The 27,699-nt window shown below is 39.5% G+C and overlaps 1 protein-coding gene and 1 long non-coding RNA gene across 2 annotated transcripts in view; one reads left to right on the plus strand and one right to left on the minus strand.

Moving 5' to 3' along the window:
* The window catches only part of LOC124862871 (myosin heavy chain, fast skeletal muscle-like), a 52,925-nt gene that overhangs the window by 17,998 nt on the left and 7,228 nt on the right, over positions 1-27,699 (minus strand). The window contains exons 29-38 of the mRNA XM_047357052.1: positions 27,455-27,638; positions 27,216-27,381; positions 26,916-27,040; positions 26,493-26,801; positions 25,778-25,981; positions 25,564-25,689; positions 25,295-25,465; positions 25,096-25,200; positions 24,897-24,992; positions 24,647-24,778 (exon numbers count right to left, since the gene is read on the minus strand). Of these exons, the coding sequence (XP_047213008.1) occupies positions 24,647-24,778; positions 24,897-24,992; positions 25,096-25,200; positions 25,295-25,465; positions 25,564-25,689; positions 25,778-25,981; positions 26,493-26,801; positions 26,916-27,040; positions 27,216-27,381; positions 27,455-27,638 (1,618 nt within the window). The remainder of the gene's footprint in view (positions 1-24,646; positions 24,779-24,896; positions 24,993-25,095; positions 25,201-25,294; positions 25,466-25,563; positions 25,690-25,777; positions 25,982-26,492; positions 26,802-26,915; positions 27,041-27,215; positions 27,382-27,454; positions 27,639-27,699) is intronic.
* Positions 12,226-16,313, plus strand: LOC124862918. The gene is made up of 5 exons (XR_007037025.1): positions 12,226-12,301; positions 13,365-13,436; positions 13,816-13,867; positions 14,377-14,466; positions 15,006-16,313. It is a non-coding gene; the product is annotated as an uncharacterized LOC124862918 (long non-coding RNA).

The following is a 27,699-nucleotide window of genomic DNA, read 5'->3' on the forward strand; positions in this document are numbered from 1 at the left end:
TGGTCAGGAATGCTTGACATTTCACTGCTTGATGTTGATGCTGTTGGAAATAAACAATTGTTTCATATCTCATTTAGGATTACACAGCAAAAGGCTTGTTTAGACTCGGTTTAATTATATCAATCTACAGCAGTAGTACATTGTGAATTCTAAAACAATCAATGTGCCATAGACTAGCATATTTTGTTTACTTAATTTATTTGACAAAAAATCGAGAAGCTACTGAATTTATTGATTAATTTATGAGTCAATTAACTGCTTAGTTTTCCATACATAAATTAATCTTAGCTGTGGCTATAAAGACAAAGTATTGGCAATATTCACAGTTTTCTTACTAGTACATAGCAAAAGTACACTTAAATGTTGATGTGTTAATGTTATTTTAGATTTACCTTGTTTATAGGACAGATATGGTCTTGTTAACTTTGATATCAAAGCAGTTAATGAGCTTTGAATTAATATTATAAATAATATTAATGACCTTAGTGTAAAGAAGAACAGGGTGTGTACTTATATAGTGAGTACTTCATTTAGCATAGTAAATATTGTGAATATTATCAATAAAAAAAAAATCTTGGCTTGTATCCAGGAATAATTTTCATGTTTAAAGTTCTGCATGGACCTGGCTCATAATTTGCTATCTTGTTGTATATGATGATAATATTACCATGGTCAAAAATAAATTCAGCTTAGGCAGGGCACACTGATTCATGTTTGGCAAAGAGGAGGATATATTTATAGTGCACATTTAGATATGTTGATAGCACCATAAAATAAATCATCTCCAGAGCAAATTATTCTGGCAGTTTATTTTTAGATATTAAAAAGTAATTTCAATACAACTATTACAGGATTAAATAAAACAAATGTTATTAAGCATACTTACACAATTGCAGATGATAGATACAGGAAGACAGATGAGCAACAACTAAGCAACAACTTTGCTGTTGTTTCTGGTAAAATAACATTTCTCAAATATTTTGGGATATCATGAGAAGAATGGGGGTAACAGCACTGTCGCCTTATAACAATAGGGTGTTTTTGTTTGTCACAGTTTTTGGATTTGTTAGATTAATCTGGTGTGTAGACAGAAACGCTTCTTTGTTGCTTAGATGGTATTAGTATGAATGAAATATTAATCTTTGTCAGTTTAAATATTGATTTTGGTTGTTCTTTTTCTGGGATTGAATGATGTTACAACATACTATTTCAATGATTTTCAAAAACAACAATTTGATGTGCAAGTTTGAATCAACTGTTGCTTTTCTCTGATCCAAGGGTCAACATTAAATTGAACATACACCCACTCTATCATTTGGTTAAATCCCTCTAAATCCCTCTTTTTATTGCCATTAACAAGGTACTGGCATAATTCTGAATGGCTACTTGAACACTATTCTAATCAGAAATGGTAGAGCTAATTTTAACTGGTCAGTTTCCTAGCACTTTAAAGCCTAGTCCATATTGTTTTAAATAGTTGGAGGTTGAGCCCACTCCAGGAACTTAATGTTAGCCTGCTTTATCCATTCTTAGACCAGTTTTAATGTACAAGTCCGGGATCATTGCACTGTTGAAACGACCAGTTGTAAACAAATTCAAATGTCTCTTTGTTGATTTAATGAAAAGTGAAACAATTTAGAAGTAGCCTTTCTTCTTCATAATTCTATCCCGTGTGTAGTGCACCAGTACCATAGGAAAAAAAAAAAAAGAAAACATTGCATAAAGCTACCACTACCTTGCACAAATGTTTGTACGTTGTTCTTCCATTTCAACCAGGAAAGACTGACAGTTAGAGTTTATTAATGAAAGATTATTTATTTGGCGCTAAGAATGAAGTGGGTTTGAATAATGATCTTAGGATTATTATTAGTTACGTCTTCCCTCCCTGGGATCCGATCCTGGTGGTGGCATAGGCCTTGGTATATCGGAAGGAGTTGGGAGCCAATGGTGGAGAAGGGGTGGAAGAGGGTCAAAGCTCAGCAGAAGAGCGGTGTCTTCCATGCAGAAGGTTTTTAAAAGTGATGCCCTGGGAGATGATTGGCCGAGGAGAAGTGCGGCCCTGCCATTTATTGGAGCACCCAGTGAGGAGTGATTGGACGCGGCGGGGGTGGTGAGTCTTCCATGTTGAATTTTTGTTTAAACTCCATTTGAAAGCATTCCCTTGACTCCACCAAACAAATTTTTGTTATAATGGCTAAACAACTCAGCATTTGTCTCACGATAAAAAGTGTTTACCGAAGGCATTTGTTTTGTATCTGTGGGTTACAGTTTTCATTTGTGTTTGCAGATGTTGACTTTTGAGCAGGAGCTTCTTACTTGTCAGCAATCACGTAGTCCGCATTACTGTAAAGCTTGCCTCTCTGTGGGCAGTGGTGTTCCAGCATCGTCCAGATTATGCCAGGCTTGGGCTTTGGTTGTTCATTGGATGTTTTTGAACATACCGACCAATTTTCCTTCATCAGTTTTGTCAATTTGGGCCATATGGTTAAAACGTAGACACAGTTGTATTTCAACAGCACAGTAATCCCAAAGACACATCAAAACTAGTTTTGGATGGATAAAGCAGTCTAATTCTAAGTTTTTAGAGTGCGTTTCCCATCTCCATTCCTAACCATATTGAAAATGTATGGACTATTCTTTAAGCCGGTTTTAGTAAAATACATTTTTGGGTGTTCAAATTCACATCCGTGATGATAGTATGTTACCTTTTAAACAGAACTGTAACTTCTTTTAGCTGATGTAACAAATGCAGACTTCTAAACATGTCTTTTCATGAACTTTAGTTGTAACACATCATGTTACTGAACACAAAACTGAGTCAAGTCTTCATATAGAAACTGATCAGGTTCATGATTAGGATGATTATTTTATCAATAACTAATTCACCTACTCCAACTAACTTTTCAGTAGCATGGGCAACTCATAAAATGAATGTGTTGCAATCATAACTAAATCAAGCTAAGCTAAATTTTTATTTCTTTTGGAATAATTGAGAATGTTTTACTCACAACCCAGTTTTACTTTATGTCTGATTTCCATAAAGCTTTGAGTGTCAGATAATTTTTTATGTTTTTCACTTTTTTATGTCTTGCTTGAATAGGTTTTAATCAGAAATCCATATTCATGTAGATGTTGACAATTGCAGACACATATGTATCTAAAGCTCTGTTTAAAACCACCTATTTTGACCCTACCGCTACAGACTATCTACCTTTCCCCTGTTTCCAAAACCTGTAAGAAATATGTTATTTCAAAACAAGTCATTACCAATTTATTAAACAAAATATGTAAAAACTGATGAACTTGATGAGTGTAACTGTTATGATTCTGGCCTATCTGCCTGCTCTGCTCTCACTCATGCAATCAACTCATCTGCTTCACCTGTCTGCTGCTGCGCAATCACCGTCATGCCACACACCTGTGGAGCAGTTATATACAGCCATCTGACAGGCAGACGGTGCCAGATTTTCGAAAACATTTGTGAGTAGTTATCCAGCGTTCCTTCCTGACTGATCTTGTTCTCTGACCTTGCCTTGCCTCACGGATTTTGCCTTCTTGCCTGCCCCTTGTCTGACGGATTGGATTTCTGGATTTCAACTCTGTTTTCTGCCTCTGGTTTTCTGCCTCTGCCTGCCCCTTGTCTGACGCCTCTAGCCCTGGAATTTGACCCTGTTTCTGTCCCTAGATTTACGCCTCAGCCTAACCACTGGTTTATTCAGCCTGAGCCCGCCTGGCTCTCTAGTCCGCCTGGAATTATTGTCAAGAGGACAATCACAGCTCTGTGTGTTCCTGTCACAGCTTCAGCTGATTCCTCGGAGGATTTGGATCAGTCAGCAATCCGCCTTCAGTCTGTTTGACGCTTCCTCATTAACTGTCTGGATCACTTCCTCCTCTGGATTCTGTGCCTCATACCCAAACTGAGAAGGATAATGGCTTTATCTAACTCCTTGCAAATCCTGAGTTTTATTCAGCCACTAACTAGTCTCTCTGTTCTCAGTGGTTCCTGGAGGCTGACTGCTGTTCTCCTGCTCTCTGATCCTGAGTTTCTGAATAAACCTTTTAACTTATCACTTTGTGTTTGGCTGAATTTGGGTTCTCTGTCTCTGGTCGTGATAGTAAAATCTGGCCAAAAGATGGACCCATCGCCAGCACAGCAGTGGCGCATTAATGTTGATCTCTCTATTGCCCGTCTAGTTTCCGGCATGGAGGAAATCATTTCTATGCTGCGCTCCATGATTCCTTCCTCCACCTCAGCGCTCTCACAGCCTGTTGCCCCCAGAGTTCCTGATCTTTCCGCTGTGGTAAGAGAACCTAGACTCACGCCTCCTGAGCTGTTTAAGGGAGATCCTGACCAGTGCCGTGCTTTTCTTACTCAGTGTGAGATTCATTTGAGCTTCAGCCATCTTCGTTCCCTTCTGAGCGCTCTAAGGTGGCGTTTGTTATTTCCCTGCTCTCTGGAAAGGCTAAGCAATGGGGCACTGCTGAGTGGCAAAATGGTTCGGTCACGTGTGCTTCTTATTCTGCATTCTCCAAGGAGCTCATCAGGGTTTTTGATCCAGTTCTTCCTAATCGGGAAGCTGCCAGAGGTTTACTCTCCATTAAACAGGGAGAGAGAAGCGTCACATCTTATATCATTGACTTTCATTTATTGGCAGCAGACAGTTTTTGGAACGAGCATGCTAAAATGGATGCTTTCATACAAGGTCTTAATGAGAACATCAAGGATGAACTTGCTACCCGGGACTACCCTGCCTCCCTTCACCAACTTGAGGACCTGGCAACCCGCATCGATTTGCGGCTCACAAAAAGGAGGAGGGAGAGGCTTCATTGGGGGGGTTAAACATTCTTCAACTCACAGTCCTGTTCCCCACCTAGAACCCAAGGGTCTAACTTGTGTTTTTATTGTGGTGGACAGGGTCATGTTGCCTTTGTTGTGGAATTTTCTTATCAAAGTGGGTAGAAGTTGACTCATAACAAGAGAAAATCCGGACTTTGTCTTTATAAGTTTTATTCAAAGGCATCAGCATTTGAATGACTCTGTCACAAAGCAAGTCAGTTGAACAGAGCCCCGATCAACATTTACACACAGTATTTATACCAGAACATGACAGTGTTATCTCAACTGCAAAGAGTCTGTATTTTACGACCCTAGACCCTTCTCGGGTTCAAAGGTGACAAGGTTACCTAGGAACAACCATCTACTCTCCCAAAGGCATCACCCTAAAAAATGGCCTTAACCATTAAACTTCTGATAATGACTTTTACAGCTTTCTCCAATAACACAGAGGTTCAGAGGGAGTGAGGTAACCCAAAGGTCATACACTGTGGAATGTTTTAAAAAGAATTTCCATCACACCTTCAAGTGTCTGTTAAAAGCCCAGGCTCAGTAGAGGTGAGGAGAACTCTACTGAGCCGAAGTCTGTCTCCTCATGCTCATTTCTTGCAACCATTCAAGTGTCTTCTACTTCTCATCAGGTGTCAGTGTTCATTGACTCAGGGGCGGACATAGAGTTTATGGATGAGTCGTTCGCCAGGGACCATGACATCAAGCTCCTTCCCACGTCTGTCACCCGTAACGTTCTGGCATTGGATGGTCATAGTATCAACAGTTCACACTACAAAACAGAGGTAATAAGACTCACGCTGGGGGGCAATCATCGGGACGAAGTCACATTCCGGATCATCAACTCACCTAAACTACCCATTGTTTTAGGGGCCTCCTGGTTACAAAAGCACAACCCCCACATTGACTGGCAAGCCAAAGAGATATTGGGCTGGGCTAAGTCCTGCTCGGCCACTTGTCTGTCTTCTGCTTCTACATATATTATTCCGGAGAATGACATTGAGGAGACATACCCCGATCTGTCTAAGGTGCCGCCCGAATATCATACGTTTAAGGAGGTTTTTAACAAGTCCAGGGCCACGGCACTTCCACCTCATAGACCCTATGACTGCGCCATTGAGCTCCTACCAGGCACTTCTCCCCCTAGGGGTCGATTGTATTCATTGTCAGGACCAGAGAACCAAGCCATGAGGAAGTATGTTGAAGAGTCACTAAAAGCTGGTATTATCAGACATTCTTCTTCTCCAGCAGGGGCAGGCTTCTTCTTTGTGGGAAAGGAGGATGGTTCCTTGAGACCATGTATCAACTACAGGGGTTTAAACGACATCACCATCAAGAACTGATACCCTCTACCACTTATGAACACTGCTTTCGACCAGATTCAAGACACCAAGATCTTCTCTAAGTTGGATTTGAGAAACGCTTACCACCTTGTTCGTATCAAGGAGGGGGATGAATGGAAGACGGCATTTAACACTCTCACTGGTCACTATGAGTACTGTGTAATGCCTTTTGGTTTAACCAATGCCCCTGCAGTTTTTCAGGCATTGGTGAAGGATGTCCTGAGGGACATGGTTGGACAGTTTGCTTTTGTTTACCTTGACGACATTCTGATTTATTCCCAGGATCTGGAAACTCACAGAAGTCATGTTCGGACCGTTCTCCTCCGTCTTCTTCAAAATCATCTGTTTGTCAAAGCTGAAAAGTGTGAGTTTCACACCACTACCACTTCAATCCTTGGATTCATCATTTCTCCAGACCAAGTCATAGTGGACCCCTCCAAAGTCAAGGCGGTCTTGGAATGGCCTTCTCCTACCGACCGCAAACAGCTTCAAAGGTTTCTGGAGTTTGCTAATTTTTACAGACAATTAATCAGGAATTATGGCCTCACAGCAGCCCCTCTTAATGCTCTCACATCATCTAAGACAAGGTTTGTTTGGAACAAGACGGCAGAAAGAGCTTTTGTCAAGCTCAAAGGATTATTTACATCTGCTCCTGTTCTACGGTCCCCTAACCCCGATAAACAGTTCATTGTGGAGGTTGACGCCTCAAACACAGGGGTAGGAGCAGTCCTAAGCCAAAGAAATTCTGATGATCGTATTAACCCATGTGCCTTCTTTTCTAGGACTTTGTCCCAAGCAGAACACAATTATGATGTGGGGGACTGAGAACTTTTGGCAGTCAAGTTGGCTCTCGGGGAGTGGAGGCATTGGCTAGAGGGGGCTAAGGAACCGTTTCTTGTATGGACAGATCATAAGAAGCTGGAGTACCTGAGATCAGCGAAGCGCCTTAATCCCAGGCAGGCAAGGTGGGCTTTATTTTATGGAAGATTCAACTTCTCTCTGTCTTTCAGACCTGGAGTCAAAAATGGCTAACCGGATGCCCTGTCCAGAATACAGGAACCCTCCGAGTCACAGGCCTCTGGGGAGGATGAATTTATTCTCAGTGAGACTCTCTGTCACCATGTTGGAGTTGGAGGGAGAGGTTAGAGATGCCACCAAAGACCTCCCTATCCCAACTTCATGCCCACCTGACTGGTGTTTTGTCCCAGAGCGCCTCGTACCCAAGGTGCTTAATTCATGCCATAATTCACATCTGTTCTGTCATCCTGGTATCAGCAGGACGTTGCAGATGGTCCGAACTTTGTCAAAGATGTCACAGATTACATCACGGCCTGTACTCAATGTTCCCAAGCCAAGTCTTCTCGTTGCCCTCCTGCTGGACTCTTGCATCCCCTGCCCACTCCTCCTCATCCCTGGTCACATTTCGTCACAGGTTTGCCAGTTTCTATTGGCTTCACAGTTCTGTTAACTGTCATCGACAGATTTTCAAAGATGGTTCACCTAGTTCCTCTCAAGAAGCTGCCTTCAGCCAAGGAAATGGGGGACATTCTGGCACGTGAGGTTTTTCGCCTTCATGGCATACCCACAGACATTGTCTCAGACAGAGGGCCCCAGTTTGTGTCACGTTTCTGGAAAGAGTTTTGTTCAATCTACCTTCCACATGTCCCGGATCAAGCCCTATGTGGTGTCCCGTCTCGGGCCCACCTCTGGGCCCCCTCCACCTGCCCTGCTTCTTGCTGATGGCCCAGTCTACACTGTCCGGCGCATCATCCGGTCCAGACGGCAGGGACGTGGCATACGTTATCTGGTGGATTGGGAGGGCTATGGTCCTGAGGAGAGGTCCTGGATTCCTGCACGATTCATCGTGGACAAAACCCTCATCCAGGATTTCCACTGCCTCCATCTTGATCAGCCTCGGGGTCCGTCCGGAGCTGGACCTTGAGGAGGGGGTACTGTTATGATTCTGGCCCGTCTGCCTGCTCTGCTCTCACTCATGCAATCAACTCATCTGCTACACCTGTCTGCTGCTGTGCTGCTGCGCAATCACCATCATGCCACACAGCTGTGGAGCTGCAGTTATATACAGCCATCTGACAGGCAGACGGTGCCAGATGTTTGAAAACATTTGTGAGTATTTATCCAGCATTCCTTCCTGACTGATCTTGTTCTCTGACCTTACCTTGCCTCACGGATTTTGCCTTCTTGTCTGCCCCTTGTCTGACGGATTGGATTTCTGGATTTCAACTCTGTTTTCTGCCTCTGGTTTTCTGCCTCTGCCTGCCCCTTGTCTGACGCCTCTAGCCCTGGAATTTGACCCTGTTTCTGTCCCTGGATTTACGCCTCAGCCTAACCACTGGTTTATTCAGCCTGAGCCCGCCTGGCTCTCTAGTCCGCCTGGAATTATTGTCAAGAGGACAATCACAGCTCTCTGTGTTCCTGTCACAGCTTCAGCTGATTCCTCGAAGGATTTGGATGAGTCGGCAATCCGCCTTCAGTCTGTTGGGACGCTTCCTCATTAACTGTCTGGATCACTTCCTCCTCTGGATTCTGTGCCTCATACCCAAACTGAGAAGGTTAGTGGCTTTATCTAACTCCTTGCAAATCCTGAGTTTTATTCAGCCACTAACTAGTCTCTCTGTTCTCAGTGGTTCCTGGAAGCTGACTGCTGTTCTCCTGCTCTCTGATCCTGAGTTTCTGAATAAACCTTTTAACTTATCAGTTTGTGTTTGGCTGAATTTGGGTTCTCTGTCTCTGGTCGTGATAGTAACAATAAAGTTGACCTTTATGTTGCATGTTACAATAATCGTAGCTTTCTACTGGTGCTGTCAGTGCTCCATTTAGCCCTAGTAATCATCATATGTTAAATATATGAACTAATTCTTAGGATCAATGAGATTCTTTTGACTGTTTCATGTCTTTTTAATGTATTTTAATCTGTATTTCAGTTTTTGCATATTCATTCTGACTGTTCGACACATACTTGAGTTAGACATGGCCTTCTTGTATGGCTCCGTACAATTAGAGGCATATAAAACCTGAGAGTGCCGCTTACTTTAACGACCACCCAATGTTGACAGTGTTTTAGGGATGTTTCACAGCTACTGGCTGCTCTTCATCAATAATTAATCTGCTGTAGTACATTTTTAAAGGTTTTTTCAAATAATTATCCTTGACTATGGTGATATATATGCATGCCTTGTCTCAATGTCTACATGTTCTTAACACTCTGTATCACAGGGCATTATGTTTACATCAGTCATCCATCACTGTTCCTTATATTAACAAGTTAAATAGTGATGTTGAGAGATTTCATTTCATTTACAGAACACGCCTACAACTTCAAAGATGTATTACTTTTTATTGGGAAGCAAACAACAAATAGGACAAATTAACAGAAAACCTCAGAGTGCACCTCAGTTTTTTTAGTCCCTGCTGCTGAAAAACATCCCCACAGCATGATGCTGCCACCACCATGTTTTACTGTCAGGATGGTGCTCTCGGGGTAATGGTGTGTGTCGGGTTTGCTCCAGACATTGTGTTTCCCTTGGTGGTCAAGAAGTTAGATTTTTGTCCCATCTGACCAGATCACCTTTCTCCATACATTTGGAGAGTCGCCCACATGACTTTATCAGGGTTACCATTGGTCTCTGTGCTGCCTCTCTGATAAATGCCCTTTCTATTTGATGATGGGTTTGATGATGCTCTAGAGAAACATAAAAATTTTTTATATTTTTTATGACCCCACCCTGACTTGTACATCTCAACAACTTTGTCCTTGACTTGTTTGGAGAGTTCTTTGTTCTTTATCATGTGATTCATCTTGCTTAGTGGTGTCGCAGCTTCTGGGGGCTTTCAGAAAAGGTGTTTTTTATACTGACAGATCACGTGATGCTTACATTGCACACAGGTGAACTTTAATTTACTAATTATGTAACTTTTGAAGGTAATTGGTTGCACCAAAACCTTTTAGACGTTTTATAACAAAGGGGATGTATACATTTGCACATACAAGTTTTAAGAGTTTTACTTTTCTTCAAATATTTTTATTAATATATAGTTTTTTCTTTTAACTTCACCAACTTAGAGAGTTTTGTGCAGATCAATCACAGACGATAAATTAGAGGTTGCAATGTAACATAATAGATAAAAAGCCAAGGGGGTGGATACTTTTGCAGATTGCTTTTAAGCAATACATGTAATATCAGAAAACCCTTTAGTTTTTCCCTAAATTGTGCAACATTCGCAAGGAAAATGCATTTTTGGGTTGAATATCAGAGTTGAGAATGTGTGTTGTGCCCCTAAAAAAACTACCAGATTTTCTCCAGCAAACAGCTCTTAGTGGAGATGGTGTCAAATAGCATCTCCCTAACTGGAAAATCAGAGCTTCTCATTGTCCAAGGCAATCTCAATGCAAAGAGATATTAAGATAAAATTTTGCAACCAGTGGAAATCCTATTCAGTATCTCTACTCTTTAGGACCAGACTCTATCTTCCAAGATGTCAATGCTTGCCCACACACATTTATCAGAAACTACCTCCAGGAGTGGAGTGAATGGAATGCCCTGCCTACAGCCCTGACCTCAACACTTGATCAGCTTGGGTGTGCTGTTTGTGCTAGAGTAACAAAAACAACTAGAATGCCTTACTGATGACAAAGGCTGGTTGAAAAAAGTTATAACAACCCCTGGCAGTGTGTCACTAAGATTTTTATAAGCATATAAAAGAGGCGCCGATCTGTTGTCATTTTGTATGATTCTTCCAACCACTACTGAGGCCCCTGTTTTTTTTAATGAATAAGGTGTTAAAATGCCAACATTTTCTGAGAGGGTTTTATGGTTTTGGGACACAGAATTTTGTATGTTTTTCATGGGTGGACTTACATACTCAACTCTACAGCTCAACCTACAAATGCAGTTTTCCTATAGACCATTAAAATTCAAAATCAATCTAGTTTCACCCAAGATCACCTGGTGAAACGCTATAATATCTGAATAATTATAGCTGCCACATCTCCCTCAACAACCTGGAGAGGGGAAACACCTATGGGAGAATGCTCTTCATTGACTACAGCTCAGCTATCAATCCCATAATCCCATCCGAGGTAATAACCAAGCTCACCACCCTGGGAATGGAAAAGTCCATCTGCTGCTGGATATTGGAGTTTCTTACAAACAGACCACAGGCGTTGAGAATCAGCAGACACCTCACCTCCACACTAGTCCTCAGCACTGGTGCACCTCTGGGCTGTGTTTTCAGTCCACTTCTCTACTCACTTCATGTATGATTGTACTGCCAGGCACAGCTCAAACGTTATCCTCAAGTTTGCTGATGACACCACCATCTTGGGCCTTATTACAGATAATGACAAGAGTGCCTACAGGAATGAGGTGAAATCACTGACCCGTTGGTGTCATGAAAATAACCTCTCTCTGATAATCAGCAAAACTAAGGAGATATTAGTGGACTTTAGGAGACATTCCCCCATCTATATTAATAACACTCAGGTAAAGCAGGTCAGCAGCTTCAAGTTCCTCAGCATTCACATGAATGAGGACTTATCCTGGACAGTAAATGCAGACCCTGTGGTCAAGAAAGCTCGGCGGAGACTCTACTTCCTGAGAAGACTGAAGAAATTCCGTATGAACACCAGCATCCTCACAAACTTAATCTGGTGCATTATTAAGAGCCTGCTGATGGGCTGTATCACAGTGTGGTATGGGAACTGTACCCTTCAGAGATAGAAAGCACTACAGAGGGTGGTGTGAACGTCAGAGGCCATCACTGGCAGCAGTCTCCCCCCATCCAGAACATCTACACTGAAAAAAAGGAAACTGGCATCTGTTGAATCCATGCAAACGTCTTTATTAACTTTAACAAGATTGTTTTATGTACTGAACGAAAATGTAATTGCATTGTGTAGATACTACATAATATACATAGTCTGTGTTTTAACATGTTCAATTCATCTTGGGATAAAGTGAATCACTCATGTTAGTACAAGGTTTCTCGCGATATTGCTCTCCTAAAACGAGAAAGTTTAAAAGAAAATCCCGCCCAACGGTATCTGACTCCTTTACATCCCCAACTAAGCAAGTGCAAGGTGCAGCTCAGCTCGGTAAGTATGGAATCTATTTCAGTATTAACTAAGCAGCGATGTTTAATATATTCTTGGATAGCAACATGAAAGACCCGTTTTTAAGGGATATATTCTTGTCGCGCTGTTTAATGGGCCTATCCAGAGTTTCAGCTGCCATTAGTAAATGCGCCACTTTCTGTACAAGCTAACTTTTTGTTGCTAACTAAATGTTCCTTACTTGTTAAATCTAACAGACTAGGACATAAAGAGGCAGAATGAATGACTTTGTATAAATAAGCTGTGCCATATTTCGTGCTGTTGCGACGGCGTTTGTAAAGTTATTAACGTTAAGGCGTGGCTCCCTTGTAGTTTTTCACCATGCTAATGCTGTTTGCTAAATTAGCATATGCTCTCAAATATTTGATGTTTAGTTGACTAGCGTTGTTGGACAACCAGGAGCACATCTAGTGTTTCTGGCCATTTTTCCGACAGTACAGGGATTACTTAATGGGGCCATTAATGGGTACATTTTCGTTTGCTCATGTATTTAATGTTGGCTGCAGTCATATTAGTAAGAGGCGGGAAAAAGACGCTTTGTCCATCACCAAAGGCTCTGGCTTGAGAGCAGGTACTCTGTAAGCGGAGGGATACGGGATTCTCATTTTTCCCTCAAACCTAATCAAATACACAATCTAAAAACTTCAAAATGCTGTTGTGGACACTTTGTGACCTGCACATTCACCACGCTATGAAATAATAACGTATAATTATGTAATATTACGAGACATGAAGCAAATACTCGTAACTACATTCCTAGGACGGGTGTAGCTGTACACCACGCGCGCTTTTGAAATCCCTCCGCACAGCATCCGTCTCTGGAATGTAGTTCAGGTTCTGTGCGAAGTTCTGTTTCCCGAACTTCTTTAGGTTTTGGCTAGAAAACAACTACGTCTCGTGATGTTACGTTATTATTTTATAGCGTGGTAATTATGTAGTTCACAACTGTTCCACGAGAGCGTTTTTGAGTTGGTGGATTGTGGATTTGAGGCAAAGGTAAAAGTTCCGTTCACTGCATTGTTTTTTGTTGCTGTTTTTGCTGCAGATTGACAGACCAAATCCATCTATGGATATCCTGTTGTCAAGTCTTTTGCTGTGGACTCTAGTGTTTGTGGTGGTGAGATAAGTTTTTGTTTTATATAATCCAATGTAGAAGATGTATGAATTCTACTTTTAGAAACTGTTTTTTTTTTTCATTGTTAAGGAGATAAATAGATGCTGCATATGTGCTTTATATTGAAAAGTGTTCTTAATATTGTCTACACCCTCAGGTATGTTAATAAATGAAGTAACTTTTCAAGAAATGTCACAAGAACGTAAATACAAGTATAAATATACAGAACGTATAAAAAAATCATTAACTTTTCAGTTAATTATTTTTTTCATTAACTGATATATAGACTTTTTAGCAGCTTGTCATGCATTATTAAATCAAAAACATTTGGTCGATTTCTTATCAGATACTAATCCATTATTTTCCTTTTTCTTCTTTTCAGTGAATGATGCTGTGAATGTGGCCCTGTAAAGCATGCCCCTCAGTTCTACCAAGTAGGTCTAAAGTATTAAGTCATTATAGAGTAAAAACATAGATATCATGGGAATAATCGTTTTCCATGTCCTCATTTAAGCTGCAATTTTAGGACATGGAATGCACTTTTGATTCATTTGAATAGAGTTCATGTGTCTGAAAGCCGTCGTCAATAAGAGAGCCGTATATTTAGTTGCCATTTATGTCCTTGCAAAGATCTTGTCTTTGAAAGGAATTATTGGGCTCATATTTATACACACTTGAAGAAAAATTAGGTGGTAACTTGCCCATTTTTTGATTGCAACTTTCAAATGAAAATCTTTGAAACACTTGAATTCCATAAGAGCGGAACACATAATTCATATTCAATAACAAATTTTAAACCTGAAATCATAACAATAGCTAATGCTGTTCCACTGGAATCTGTGGAAACCCCTGTTGATGACAGTGTTTTTAATTTATTTTTTTCCAATTTCTGTCTTTCTTTTGACAACTTGTTAAAATGTTATGTGTTGTAATAACCTTTCAGGATGACATTGATACTACCACGGAGAGTCTCATAAGAGGACTCTGCATTTTCCTCATCGAGGACCCTGATGACCTTATGCAGGAGTACATGGTAAGTTTGTGTAAACATAGGCAATATGCTAAGCACAATATTTTAATAATGTTACTTGGATTCAAGTTTAAGTTATTTACCATTTTAAAGGTTCAATATCACTGGGGTGTAAAGCAGTATTTTCCAGTTACTTAAGAATAAACTGAATAGGTTTTTGTGATTTATCTATCTATCTCTCTATCTCTAGATATATATATATATCTATATATATCTATATACATATATATATATATGTATGGTGTGGGTGGGTATCTGTATAAAATTTTACTTTGAGGCATTCATGCAATTATTTCATAGTTGCTTAGTGTGCCACTGTGTGCTTTTATATTTTTTTCATATTTTATACAGTTTTGCCTCAATTACTGCTCTGGGTGTGTTCATCTTTTAGGAAATGGCATGTTTTATTTGATTATTAAATTAGTTGATTATTTAATCGATTAAATGGAATTAACCCAATTGTTTCAACCCTACTGTAAAGGATAAAAGATCTAAATGTGTTTTAAAAAAAATCTAAAAAGAAATTCTTGTTTTATCACCAGGACATGACTAATTCTACTACACCGCAGTGCCATAGAAGCAACAACTGTTGGAATCTACATATCTAGAGGAACTCCCAACAGTGACAATAAGTGCAATGTGTGCATCAAACTCCATTTATAATATAATGCTGTTCTACAACGGATGTAAAATGTGCCATTTTGACAGTTCGTCCAGGTTATAGAATATAATGTGTGGGTAGGGAGGGGTGGTGGGATCTGATACCAGTTTTGTTGTACGTATTGGAGCAATGTGTGCATCAATACACCATTTATAATGTAATGCTGTGCCAGTTTGACTGTTCTTCCAGGTTATAAAATAAAATGACCGCACCAATGAGCCAATGCAATAATTGTTAATGAGCGTTTCCATTTAAAAACAAACTGACATTTCATGTGTGTGGGGGTCCAGATACCAGTTTTGTTGAACGTTTTGGTGCAAATTCTTTTTAATCAATACACCATTTATAATGGCTGTAAAATGTGCCATTTTAACTTTTTGCAAGTCATTGAATAAAAGCTTTTATTGTGTCAAAATGTTTTCTAAATGTTAACTTATTTGGTGGGGGGAAAGTGGGTAACAAGATGTTGAAAATAGATTGTAGAATACAACTTAATTTGCATTTAAAATTTGGTTTTAATTTAGAATAAGGTTTATTTTTTGAGTAACATTTATTTTTGAAATTTTTAATGATATTAAAGTATTAACATTATCAAGGTGTCATGACTGAGTTGTGCTGAAGTCAAATGACAAAAGTGAAATGATAGAAGAACTTAATTTATTCAAACATATTTTAATCATTTTGTAGTAACATAAAATACTTGTGTTTACTGAATATAACAACTTTGTGTTAAATGAACACAACAGTGTAGATTGCTGCCAAAGTAAAAACTTTGTGTGCAACCAATGTCCACTATTGAATTGAGTAAATCCAATGCATTATTTTTTTCAGTGTACCACAGCCGGTGTCTGCGTAAAACACGCAGCATCATCAAGGACCACACTCACCTAGCTGAAGGACTTTTCCGGCAGGTGTTACAGGTGCCTACCAGCACTTACAAAAAGAAAGACAGTTATTGTCCACAAGCTGTCAGACTACTGAACTCTGGACAATAATACTGCACCAAACCACATTTGTGACACTTTATTAGCTTATTGTTGCTGCACGATGTGTACTTTTTAATTGAACACCATTATTACTTTTGTTTTTATAGTGAGTTAAATGGTTCGTCTTATCCCAGCCATTTCATTGCATTGTTGACTGTGTGTTAACCTGCAAATGACAAATAAACCACTACAATACAATACAATATAATTTAACTTTTTTTCTTAACACAATATTACAACACCTTTTCACTTGTTTTACAAGTACACCTGTAGTTGCCAGAATTTGTTAGACTACATGAGCAGACTTACTTTACATTCCTTGTTTTAGTTAACTGAAATGATAATTGGTTATTAGAACACTGCAGCTAAATGGTACTGGTGTTTTTAGTGTGACCTTAAAGTTCAACTCTGTAATGTGATGCAAATGATATGACGCAGTGTTAAACTCTTTTTAGTCACAGAAGTGCAGGTGGTCCTGAATGTGCCCCTCTCAGCATCTTTCTAAAAATGGCATTGGTTTCTGTTTTAATGACTGATCCATGTGCAGGGGCTGCCTGGTCAAGGGTTAATGGGCTCCATTTGCTTTCACTTTTTTACAGATGGGCACACTAAATGTGCTGGTTGAGGCCATTCCAGATCACAATGGAACCATAAAGCTTTGTAAAGTCAATAAATGAAAACTGAAATTCCTGCAGTATATAGTGATCAAAAGGCACACAGAAAACCTTTGATCATGTTTAGAATTTAGAACTTTGTTTAAGAAAACAAGGGCGTTAAATTTTTCTTTACAAAGAAATAAATGCCCGAAACGATATTCTCCAGTTGTTGAATCCTATCATTAAATGTGCAATCCAAGTCAAAAGCAGTTTGTGAACATGTTTAGAGTTGCTCAGTCAAACCCAAGAGCTTCCTTAATGGTGCACATAAAAGAGTGCAGGGATGGTCATTGGCTTATGTACCTCTTTGAGTGTAGATATAGCAGGGACCATACTGTATTTCATTAAAGGGAACACAATATGCACCAGTCTCCGGTCAACATGAATTTTCCCTTCATTTAGCTTCAGCTGCATTTTTAAGTATGTGTGGATTGATTTGTGACAAACAGGTGCGAGAAGCATTTTGAGAAATTATAGAGTTAGAGTCATAAAACCCTTTGAATTAATGTTTTGGTATGCCACTATATTATCTGGCGCTTTGCCAGCTCCCAAAAAGTTACCATCTCTCAAGAATTGCTTTTTTAATTAATAACTGATTTCAGTCTTGTAATTTCAAACATTTAAATATGTTTTGCAATTTTAGAACTAATGATCATTTACATGTCAAAGGCACACAGAGTTAAGATATCACCAACCACATCCTTTTGCGCGTCAAACATTTATTTCCTTTATAAGATTTTTAGTGTCCACAAGTTTTTTTACTCTACTTTTTGTGGTTGTAAAACACAAGCTCCTTGCCCTACAAAGAGAGTTCAGGACATTCCGAAATTTGAGTCATTTAAGGAATCGTTAAATCTTTTAGTAAAAATCAAAATCTCACATAGTTGCACATATTTGTTACATCTAAGGTTGCCTTACTGTCATTAACATTAGCAACATTATATTGCAGATCTTAACAAGGTTAATCAGTTTGTGGTTGGCTTTTTACAAAAATAGAAACACATCCATCCCTAAATCTCTTCCTAGCATGGAAACTGCTGTGGGGGAGATATCAAGTTTTATTGGTCGCCTGGCCAATTTATTTCATGACTGCTCACATTTTCAAACAGGGAACAAGCTAGAGCAGCATGATCCAAAATAGGACGACATCTGCCAATGTGGCCTCGTGTGTCAGGGTGCAAAACAGATGACAGAGGAATTTTCAGTACTTATAAGGTGGACCATGTGGACATTGACCCCTTTAATGACTCATTTGTGTCTCCTGTTTTAACTACAGCTACATGTTCAGTTTTACCAGTTGGTAGTGTAGCCAGTGAATATAAAATATCTTGCTGATACAGTAAGTGTTTGAAAAGTCTTTGCATTTTTTTGTTGGTTTGGCTTTTATTTTATGTCCCTTTTTCCTGAAAGAGCATTGCTTTACAGTAGATGTAAAATGGCATGATTAATTTTATGTAAGAGTGTGTTTGGTGCTAAAGTATATATAATCGAAAATAATTAAGCTTTTTATATTTTAAAAATAGTGGAGCATGATCCATTTTACATTAAAGGCATTAAATAAATTGTTACCTAAAAACCTAATTTAATATTTGTTACATTCCAAACATTTTGGAAAACGTCTTTGCGTTTTAACCTCCAAATTGTGTCTCTAAAGATGTTCTAGTTACAGTTTTATCTTGTGCACTGCAGCTTCCAAGCAATTCAGTTTATTTCTTCATCAGGTTGTTTAGTCTGTTGCAGTGATGATTTGATTGCTTGCCAGTTCAGAAAGGTAATGTTGATTTCAAAGCATGAGTTAGAAAAATACTTAAAAATTCTAATGGAACTTGGTTTTTGAATGTAAATATAAAAATATTGTGAAAGAAAATGTTTCCCTTGCCCTTTTTAAAAAAAAGAAAAACATGTTGCTTTGCTTGTATTATTTTAGGATGTTTTATAACTAAATACATAGTTTACTATGTATTATACTATGTAAATACATAGTTTACTATGTGGTGTGGAGTATATTATAATACGTTTTTCTGTAAAGTCTTTTGGTTTCTGGTTTTGCACCAATAGTCAGAGGTTTACATATATGTAATTGGTTGGTTTTTAAGGTATTTGAGCACTTATTTTGAAAATGACCCCTGTCATTGTCAGTAATAATTGTTTTTGCAGTTAGTGGGTAAACCAACACCTCTCCAACTTAGTTTAAAGTAAAATTATTTTTGTCTAATATGTACAATGTTATTTCTATTTGTTTGAATAAGTATTTTTGATATGAAGTAACTGACATCATTTTACAAATGATTAAGTAAAAGGTGTTGGCATTTTCTATTTCTCTACCAGCTTTGTATCACATAAAATATATCTTTTGGTTACATTTGTGGGTAGATTAATATTTAAACTCCAAAATATTAATGCTATTTATTCTTTAAAAAATATCATAGGTGGCAGACGTTCGATCAAGACCTGACTGTCATCTGACTTTAGGGATAAAGTAATTTTTACTTTAGGAAGAAAAATGGTTATAAATGAATTGTCTCATTATCCGTGGCAGGACACAGACAGGGTAGCCAACAACGAGATCGCACATACACATAACATAAGAAACCAGCGGGGAACAACGGAAACAAACAGGCTTAAATAGAAAACTGAACAGTAGGGGGAACCAATGACAAACATGACAAGACAATCAGGGGAAAACATAGAACAGGTTCAATTCAATTCAGTTTATTTATATAGCGCCAATTCACAACAGTCATCTCAAGGCACTTCACAAAAGTCAGGTACATACATTCCAATTAATCCTAACCATTGAACAGTGCAGTCAGATTCAGTTATTTATTCAAATTGGATAAAAAGTTTTTCTATCAAAGGAAACCCAGCAGATTGCATCGAGTCAGAGACTTGTAGCATTCCCTCCTCCTGGATGAGCAAGTAGCGACAGTGGACAGTCACTGGCGTCGACTTTGAAGCAATCCCTGATACTGAGCATGCATGTAGCGACAGTGGAGAGGAAAAACTCCCTTTTAACAGGAAGAAACCTCCAGCAGAACCAGGCTCAGTGTGAGCGGCCATCTTCCACGACCGACTGGGGGTTTGAGAGAACAGAGCAGAGACACAAAAATAACACAGAAGCACTGATCCAGGAGTCCTTTCTATGGGAAGGAAAAGTGAATGTTAATGGATGTAGCTCCTTTAGTCGTTTCACCTAGAAAGAAAGAACAGATAAACTCTGAGCCAGTTTTCAAGGTTAGAGTCTGAAAGAGAGCATATATAGCCTTAAACGTAGACGGGGTGTCTTCCTGACGGACCAAAACCGGGAGCTGGTTCCACAGGGGACGCGCCTAATAACTAAAGGATCTGCCTCCCATTCTACTTCTAGAGACTCTTGGGACCACCAGTAAACCTGCAGTCTAAGAACAAAGTGCTCTGTTTGGAACATATGGAACAATCAGATCTCTGATGTATGATGGAGCTAGATCATTAAAGGCTTTATATGTGAGAAGGAGAATTTTAAATTCTATTCTGGATTTAACAGGGAGCCAATGAAGGGAAGCTAAAATAGGTGAAATATGATCTCTCTTTTTAATTTTCATCAGAACTCTTGCTGCAGCATTCTGAATCAGCTGAAGGCTTTTAACTGTATTTTGTGGACATTCTGATAGTAAAGAATTACAATATAGTCCAGCCTTGAAGTAACAAATGCATGGACTAGTTTTTCAGCGTCACTCCTGGACAAGGTATTGCTAATTTTGGCAATGTTCCAGAGGTGAAAGAAGGAAATCCTAGAAACGTGTTTAATATGGGATTTAAATGACATGTCCTGGTCAAAAGTAACACCAAGGTTTTTTACTTTATTACCGGAGGTCAATTTAATGCCATCCAGGTTAAGTGATTGACTAAGCAGTTTCTTTTTTAAAGAATCCGGTCCAAAGACGACAACTTCTGTCTTGTCTGAATCGTCTGAAGTCATCCAAGTTTTTATGTCTTCAAGACATGCTTGTAGTCTATCTAACTCGTTGGCCTAGCGCTGTTCCCCTGATCCCTACAGCATATTCCAGCCTTTCTAAGAGAATATTGTGATCGACTGTATCAAATGCATCACTGAGGTCTAACAGGACAAGTACAGACACAAGTCCATTATCTGAGGCCATAAGAATATCATTAGTGACTTTCAGCAGAGCTGTTTCAGTGCTATGATGAGCTCTGAAGCCTGACGGAAACTCTTCAAACAGGTCATTGCTGTGTAAATGCTCACACATTTGATTAGCAACTATTTTCTCAAGAATTTTAGATAAGAACAGAAGATTGGATATAGGTCTGTAATTTTTCCTGCTATTTATTCTTTAAAAAATATCATAGGTGGCAGACGTTCGATCAAGGCCTGACTGTCATCTGACTTTAGGGATAAAGTAATTTTTACTTTAGGAAGAAAAATGGTTATAAATGAACTCTCAGGAGTATGTCAAAGATTTTCTTTTTAATAGAATCAATTTTATTTAAGAAGAATCCTATAAAGTAATGACTGCTAAGAGCTAAGGGAATGGATGGCTCAACAGAGCTATGACTGTGTAAGTTTAGCAACTGTACTAAAGAGAAACCTAGGATTATTCTTGTTCTCTTCTATTAATGATGAGAAATAAGCTGTTCTGGCTTGGCGAAGTGTCTTTTTATACAACAGTAGGCTATTTTTCCAGATTAAGTAGGAATCCTCACGGGGTGTAGGGCGCCATTTTCTCTCCAATTTTCTAACATTGTGCTTTAAAGTATGCAGCTCTGAATTAAACGAGGAAGCCAGCCTCCCATGAATAATTACCTTCTTTTTCAAGGGGGCTGCATTGTCTAATGCATCACGCAATGATGAAGAAACACTATGAACAAGAGAATCAATTTGTGAACGGGCCGAAACAGAATTATTGCCCTCCATTGTGCTTTTCAGTAATAATGAGGAAATTAAAAGTGGAACAGATTCTTTAAAGGTTGTTACAGCATTGTCTGATAATGATCTACTATAATGAAATTTTCTTTAAGGTGTGGTGTACCCGGTTAAATTAAACTCAAAGTTTATTAAAAAATGGTCAGACAGGACAGGGTTAAGAGAAAATATTGTTATGTCTTTACACTCAATGCCACATGTCAGCACAAGGTCCAGAGAATGAAGACAAAGGTGGGTAGGTTTGTTAATGTTTTGAGCAAAGCCAATTGAGTCTAAGATAGCATTAAAGGCTATATTTAGGTTTGTTTCAACATGAATGATAAAATCCTCCACTACAATAAACTTATCTGTATTTAACACTAAATCAGATAAAAGGTCTGAAAACTGATCTAAAAATTGAGAGTAAGGGCCTGGTGGACGGTACATAACAACAAACAGAAGTGGTTTTAGTGCTTTGCAATTTGGATGAGGAAAACTAAGGATTCAATATTCAAAAGAGTTGTAGCTATTGATTGGTCTGGAACTAATCAATAAATCGGACTGAAAGATGGTTGCTACTCCTCCTCCTCGCCCAGTATTTTGAGGAATGTGTAAATTTAAATAATTAGTAGGAGTTGACTCATTTATAGTAACATAATCCTCTTGCTGCAGCCAGGTTTCTGTGAGGGAAAATAAATCACTGATTGTCACAAATCAGGTCACTAACTAGCAAAGTCTTTGAAGGGAGATATCTTATGTTCAGTAGGCCACATTTAATTGTTCTAGTTTTCTTTTTAGTCAGAGTTGTGTTTATTTTTATGAGATTTCCTCCTTTTAGATTATTTTTCAATCTATTAAATTTTGGCCGTAGGCGAGACACTGTCTTAATAGGGTAATGGCTGGGTAGCAGTACAGAAGCTGCAGAGAGGAGTGTTAAACTACGACCCTGCTTCCTGGTCTTAACCCTGGGTTGTTAGAGATTTGAAGAACTAATAGATTCGGCCAGATAAGCCCAAACCTGCACCCCAAGCCCAGGTGTAGGCTTGGGGTGCAGAAAACAAAGGACCAGACCAGGTAATATTACAAAAACACAAGCAGATAGTTCTAAAGTTATCGTTCAAGATAGTAAACAAAACAAAGTGAGTGGCATTACATTTTACAGAAATTATTTATTGAAATGGTACATTATATTATACCCATTTAACAGCTTGTTCATATTATATGAACTGCATTGAATGTCCCAAAATGGAGGCTGTCGCTTATTCACTTTCAGACTGGAAGACAAGAGGAAAAAAAATAATGAATCAGTACCTGATGCACACATGTAGGGTGACAAGTACATCTGATATTGTGAGATAAAAAGATACAGGTCCTTCTCAAAAAATTAGCATATTGTGATAAAGTTCATTATTTTCCATAATGTCATGATGAAAATTTAACATTCATATATTTTAGATTCATTGCACACTAACTGAAATATTTCAGGTCTTTTATTGTCTTAATACGGATGATTTTGGCATACAGCTCGTGAAAACCCAAAATTCCTATCTCACAAAATTAGCATATCATTAAAAGGGTCTCTAAACGAGCTATGAACCTAATCATCTGAATCAACGGGTTAACTCTAAACACCTGCAAAAGATTCCTGAGGCCTTTAAAACTCCCAGCCTGGTTCATCACTCAAAACCCCAATCATGGGTAAGACTGCCAACCTGACTGCTGTCCAGAAGGCCACTATTGACACCCTCAAGCAAGAGGGTAAGACACAGAAAGAAATTTCTGAACAAATAGGCTGTTCCCAGAGTGCTGTATCAAGGCACCTCAGTGGGAAGTCTGTGGGAAGGAAAAAGTGTGGCAGAAAACGCTGCACAACGAGAAGAGGTGACCGGACCCTGAGGAAGATTGTGGAGAAGGGCCGATTCCAGACTTTGGGGGACCTGCGGAAGCAGTGGACTGAGTCTGGAGTAGAAACATCCAGAGCCACCGTGCACAGGCGTGTGCAGGAAATGGGCTACAGGTGCCGCATTCCCCAGACCTGGGCTACAGAGAAGCAGCACTGGACTGTTGCTCAGTGGTCCAAAGTACTTTTTTCGGATGAAAGCAAATTCTGCATGTCATTCGGAAATCAAGGTGCCAGAGTCTGGAGGAAGACTGGGGAGAAGGAAATGCCAAAATGCCAGAAGTCCAGTGTCAAGTACCCACAGTCAGTGATGGTCTGGGGTGCCGTGTCAGCTGCTGGTGTTGGTCCACTGTGTTTTATCAAGGGCAGGGTCAATGCAGCTAGCTATCAGGAGATTTTGGAGCACTTCATGCTTCCATCTGCTGAAAAGCTTTATGGACATGAAGATTTCATTTTTCAGCACGACCTGGCACCTGCTCACAGTGCCAAAACCACTGGTAAATGGTTTACTGACCATGGTATAACTGTGCTCAATTGGCCTGCCAACTCTCCTGACCTGAACCCCATAGAGAATCTGTGGGATATTGTGAAGAGAACGTTGAGAGACTCAAGACCCAACACTCTGGATGAGCTAAAGGCCGCTATTGAAGCATCCTGGGCCTCCATAAGACCTCGGCAGTGCCACAGGCTGATTGCCTCCATGCCACGCCGCATTGAAGCAGTCATTTCTGCAAAAGGATTCCCGACCAAGTATTGAGTGCATAACTGTACATGATTATTTGAAGGTTGACGTTTTTTGTATTAAAAACACTTTTCTTTTATTGGTCAGATGAAATATGCTAATTTTGTGAGATAGGAATTTTGGGTTTTCATGAGCTGTATGCCAAAATCATCCGTATTAAGACAATGAAAGACCTGAAATATTTCAGTTAGTGTGCAATGAATCTAAAATATATGAATGTTAAATTTTCATCATTACATTATAGAAAATAATGAACTTTATCACAATATGCTAATATTTTGAGAAGGACCTGTAGAAAGAATTTAACTCAAAAATCCAAACTGATTTTGACATCTCACCTTTCCAGCATCACGGCTCTTGGCTCTGAGCTTGTTGACCTGAGACTCAGCGATGTCAGCACGCTCCTGAGCTTCCTCCATCTCATGCTGGACCTTCCTGAGCCTGGACATGTGGGTGTTGGCCTGCTCCTCCTGAGAGTTTTGAGAAAACAATTGGTTTAGTTTACATTCAAAGTAAACTGAAGGCTTTATACTGTCCTTACTTAAATGGGGCAGTGTTTGGTGAAGGACAATCAACTATTTCACTTACCGCCTCCTCAGCCTGTCTCTTGTAGGCCTTAACTTTAAGCTGCAGCTTGTCCACAAGGTCCTGAAGTCTTGCCAAATTCTTCTTGTCCTCCTCAGTCTACAGAGATCAAGAAAATATTTGTGAAGAGAAATAAATAGACAAGATGAATATTCTTTTGTATTGGTGGTATTTCAAATGTTTTTAGAAAAAGACTAGTCACCTGGTAGGTCAGCTCCTTAACTCTCCTCTCATATTTGCGGACTCCTTTAACAGCATCAGCTCCACGTCTCTGCTCACCTTCAACTTCAGACTCCAGTTCACGAACCTGTTTAAAGGTGTTTAATAAGTAAATAATTTAATATTAATACAAGTTATATATGAAAACCACAATGTGCATTCACAGCACAAAATATTCATACCCTCTGCTCCAGTTTCTGGAGCTGCTTCTTGCCACCCTTCATGGCGAGGTTCTCAGCCTCATCCAGGCGATGCTGCAGGTCTTTGACTGTGACCTCCAGGTTCTTCTTCATCCTCTCCAGGTGAGCACTGGTGTCCTGCTCCTTCTTCAGCTCCTCAGCCATCATGGCAGCCTGAAATGATGGGTATTTTTTAAATTGCAACTTTTGAGTTCTTGCAAAATTAAACTTATGTTTGGTAAGATAGTGGTTCAACTAGACAGTGAACTGACATCAGTAATAGCCTTTTTGGCCTTATCCTCAGCGTTTCTTGCTTCCTGAACAGCATCGTCCACTTCACCCTGAACCTGTACCAGATCACTTTCCAGCTTCTTCTTGGTGTTCAGAAGGCTGGTGTTCTGTAAATTAATCAGGGTGATACATTTTAGATGTGTTAGTTTCATAGCTATGAAAGCCCTTATTTCTTGTTAATGACTAAAGCCCAACCTGAGAGTGAAGCAGTCCGACACGCTCACTGGCATCAACCAACTCCTGCTCAGCCACTTTACGTGCTCTTTCTGTCTGCTCCAGAGCGGCTCTAAGCTCCTCAATCTCAGCCACCATCAGACCGTTCCTGCGCTCCACCATGGCCACCTGCTCCTTCATGTCCTCTTGTCCTCTGAGGGCATCATCAAGGTGCAGTTGGGCATCCTAACAACAAAAACAATGATTGAGTCAGACATTTTGGTTGTCATACATTCTTCTGTTTAAAGTGGGCTCTAATGGTGTGTTCCATTTGTACTTGGAAGTGGGAATTTCAAATGGAACGCACCCCTAAACTGGAATTACGAGTCAGACAGTTAGAACAACAGGACCATACCCGACTTCTACAATCAAGATGGCTACTACTTGCATAAACAGTGTCAACTTTCTTACTGTGACTGTTTTCAGCAGTTCTGTATTTTTTATGTAAAGTAGTCCGTCACACACGTACTGCATTTCAGTATTTATAGGACGTGATGTTTCAATGGTGTTTGTTTACATGAAATACCATGTTAATACCGCGTTTATTGTCATTGTTATTGTCGGCTGTTACAGTTGCCAGCCATACTAACAAAAACAAGCAAGAAACTTGAACGTTATATTTCGGAGACGACATGAACTCCGACTTACCAGTTCTGACTTCTGAGGTTAATGAAATGCACAATAACACTAAACTCACCTTGAGTTGTCCTTGGACGTTCCTCAGTTGTTTCTGGGCCTCAGCAGCCTGCCTGTTGGCATGGCTCAGCTGAATCTCCATCTCGTTCAGGTCTCCCTCCATCTTCTTCTTGACTCTCAGAGCATCATTCCTGCTCCTGACCTCGGCATCAAGAGTGCTCTGCATGGAGTCAGTCATCCTTTGGCTGTTTCTCTTAATCTGCTCCATTTCTTCATCTTTTTCTGCCAGCTTCCTGTCAATCTCACTCTTGACCTGGTTGAGCTCCAGCTGGATGCGGAGAATCTTAGACTCTTCATGTTCCAGAGTGCCCTTAAAAGGTTTAAATACAATAAAGATTAAATCTTGTGACAATAAAGTGATCTGAACATACATACATGTATTATGTCATTTAAATGTTTTATTAGCTGGTGAGAAATGTATTACCTCTGCTTCTTCCAGTGCAGCCTGAATTTCAGACTTCTCAGTCTCCACTGTCTTTTTAGCTTTCTCCAGCTCATGGATACTCTTTCCAGTCTCACCGATCTGTTCAGTCAGATCTGAGATCTCCTCTGAAGTGAAAAATAAAAAAGAATGAAGTGAAAATATGACTTTAAAGACTGAGATTTTAAAATGGATGATGTTCTTTTAGGCTTATAAGAAATGTCACAACTGCAGCTAAACATCGCCTCTATCTGATTGATTTAGATTTTGTTAAATTTTTCTGCATATTTAAGAATGACGTACGCTGCAGGTTCTTGTTCTCTCTCTTCATGGTCTCCAGCTGATCCAGCGCCTCTTCATAGGAGTTCTTCATCTTGAACAGCTCAGTGCTCAGAGAACGAGCCTCCTTTTGGGCTCCTTCCAGCTCAGCCTGGCTCTCCTCATACTTTTGCTTCCACTCTGCCAGGACCTGGAAAAATAAGAATTTATTAAGAATATGCATTTATCTGCATAAATCTGCTTTTCTTGTAAAATTACTATACCTTGTCAAAGTTCCTCTGCTTCTTGTCAAGGTTGGCAGCCAGAGAATTAGCTCTCTCCACATCAATCATGAGGTCCTCCACCTCACCCTGGAGCCTCTGCTTGGTCTTCTCCAAAGAGGCACACTTGGAGTTCACAGCTTCAATGGACTCCTCAGCCTCCTGCAAGCGCTGGGCAAGCTTTTTCCTGTAGTGAACAGGTAGAAAAAGTAATAAGGTTTATTGGTAAAACCAGACAAAAAAATTTA

Source organism: Girardinichthys multiradiatus, chromosome X (assembly GCF_021462225.1).
Source record: "Girardinichthys multiradiatus isolate DD_20200921_A chromosome X, DD_fGirMul_XY1, whole genome shotgun sequence".
In the NCBI taxonomy this organism is placed as follows: Eukaryota; Metazoa; Chordata; class Actinopteri; order Cyprinodontiformes; family Goodeidae; genus Girardinichthys; species Girardinichthys multiradiatus.